The following is a 1,280-nucleotide window of genomic DNA, read 5'->3' as shown; positions in this document are numbered from 1 at the left end:
AGGGAAGGGCCAGGAAGCAAAGAAGAGAGTAGAGAGCAGGAAGGAAAAGAAATACAGAAAACCCTGTGCAGCCCAGTAGCTGCCAGTGGTGACTTTTACCTTACCCAGTCGTCTTAATTTATTTCCCAACAATTCAAAGTGTGCTTAACAATTTAATTCAGAGTGCCACTGGAAATAGCTAAAAATGCAGGTGGAATTTCCACTGCCTTGTCAGTTCTTTAAATCTAGCTTTAGTTTTTATTGGGCACCTAAAAGTGAAAAGTTGATTATCCATTACATTAAACGTGAGACATGTTAACTACATTGAAGTGAGGTAATGGTCAAAATAACTGACGCGCGCATGTTAGCAGTTTTAAAAAGGACAGTTAAGTTTTAAAAGATTTGCTTACATAAAAAATGATCTGAGTACTCCATTTCTGCAATTCACTTCTGAATTTGTGTGCTTAATGGAGGTTTTTGACATCACTTCGTTGGGGGAAAAAAGGCGCTGAAAGGCCATCACTTTTCTTGAAGGCAGTTTTGATCCATGAGGCCACAAACAATTATGTTCCCACAGAAGTCATCTGTGACACCCAGCCTCCTTGAAAGTCCTTGCAGCTGTCATCTTAGCAGCAGAATAGGGGAGACATGGAAAAACTCAGCCTGCTCAGAGTATCTATCACTCGTGCTTACATTTTAATACAACCACGTTAATATACATTGCATCCTGCTTCCCACGACCTTCCCACCGCTGCAGTCTCTTCCCTCTTCTTCTTGGCCTCTCCGTACCAATCTACAGTTTTGCAAATTTAATGAATGCCTATTTTTTGTTCCCACTATTTCTTCTGCTCTTGAAACAAAGACGCCTCAAAAGCACTTAACGTCCGCCTTAGAGACCCCCACCCGGCCCGTGCCCCCCTAAGCCTAGGCTCCTCCCCGCTCTTCCCGCGGCCCGGGTCCGAGCTGCGCTTAGCTTCCCTCCTCCGGACGCCCGCCCGGGTCCCTCCCCAGGCCCGCAGCCCCTCAGCCGTTCCAGAAATTGACGAAGAAGTTGCAGAGCGAGTGCCACTTCTCGGCGCAGTAGGTCTCCACGAGCTCGGCGTTCGCGTCGGGGCTGTCGTCGGGGTCGGGCCGGGTCCCCGCGGGCCGCTCCTGCCCCGGAGCCGGCGCCGCCTTCCTCTTGCCCCCTCTGGTCTTTTTCTCAGGAGTTTTCCCTTTGGGCGCCGAGCTCCCGGCCCGCCCTCGGCTCCTGGCCCGGGGTTCGGGCTCCTCGGGGAAGTCGGGGGCGCCGGGGCCGGGGG

General features: G+C 51.3%; 1 protein-coding gene across 1 annotated transcript; it reads right to left on the bottom strand.

Annotated features, from left to right (window-relative positions):
* Positions 1 to 595: 595 nt before the first annotated feature.
* On the bottom strand, positions 596 to 1,272 carry Fgfbp3 (fibroblast growth factor binding protein 3; the record flags this gene model as incomplete). Its single annotated transcript, XM_023716174.1, has 1 exon — positions 596 to 1,272. A coding segment is annotated over one exon (270 nt), but the record flags the coding sequence as incomplete, so codon positions are not given.
* Positions 1,273 to 1,280: the final 8 nt, after the last annotated feature.

This window comes from Octodon degus, unplaced genomic scaffold (genome assembly GCF_000260255.1).
Source record: "Octodon degus isolate 3935 unplaced genomic scaffold, OctDeg1.0 scaffold00046, whole genome shotgun sequence".
NCBI lineage: Eukaryota > Metazoa > Chordata > Mammalia > Rodentia > Octodontidae > Octodon > Octodon degus.
Note: the sequence above shows the minus strand (reverse complement) of the source record. Positions and strands in the feature narration are given on the sequence as shown.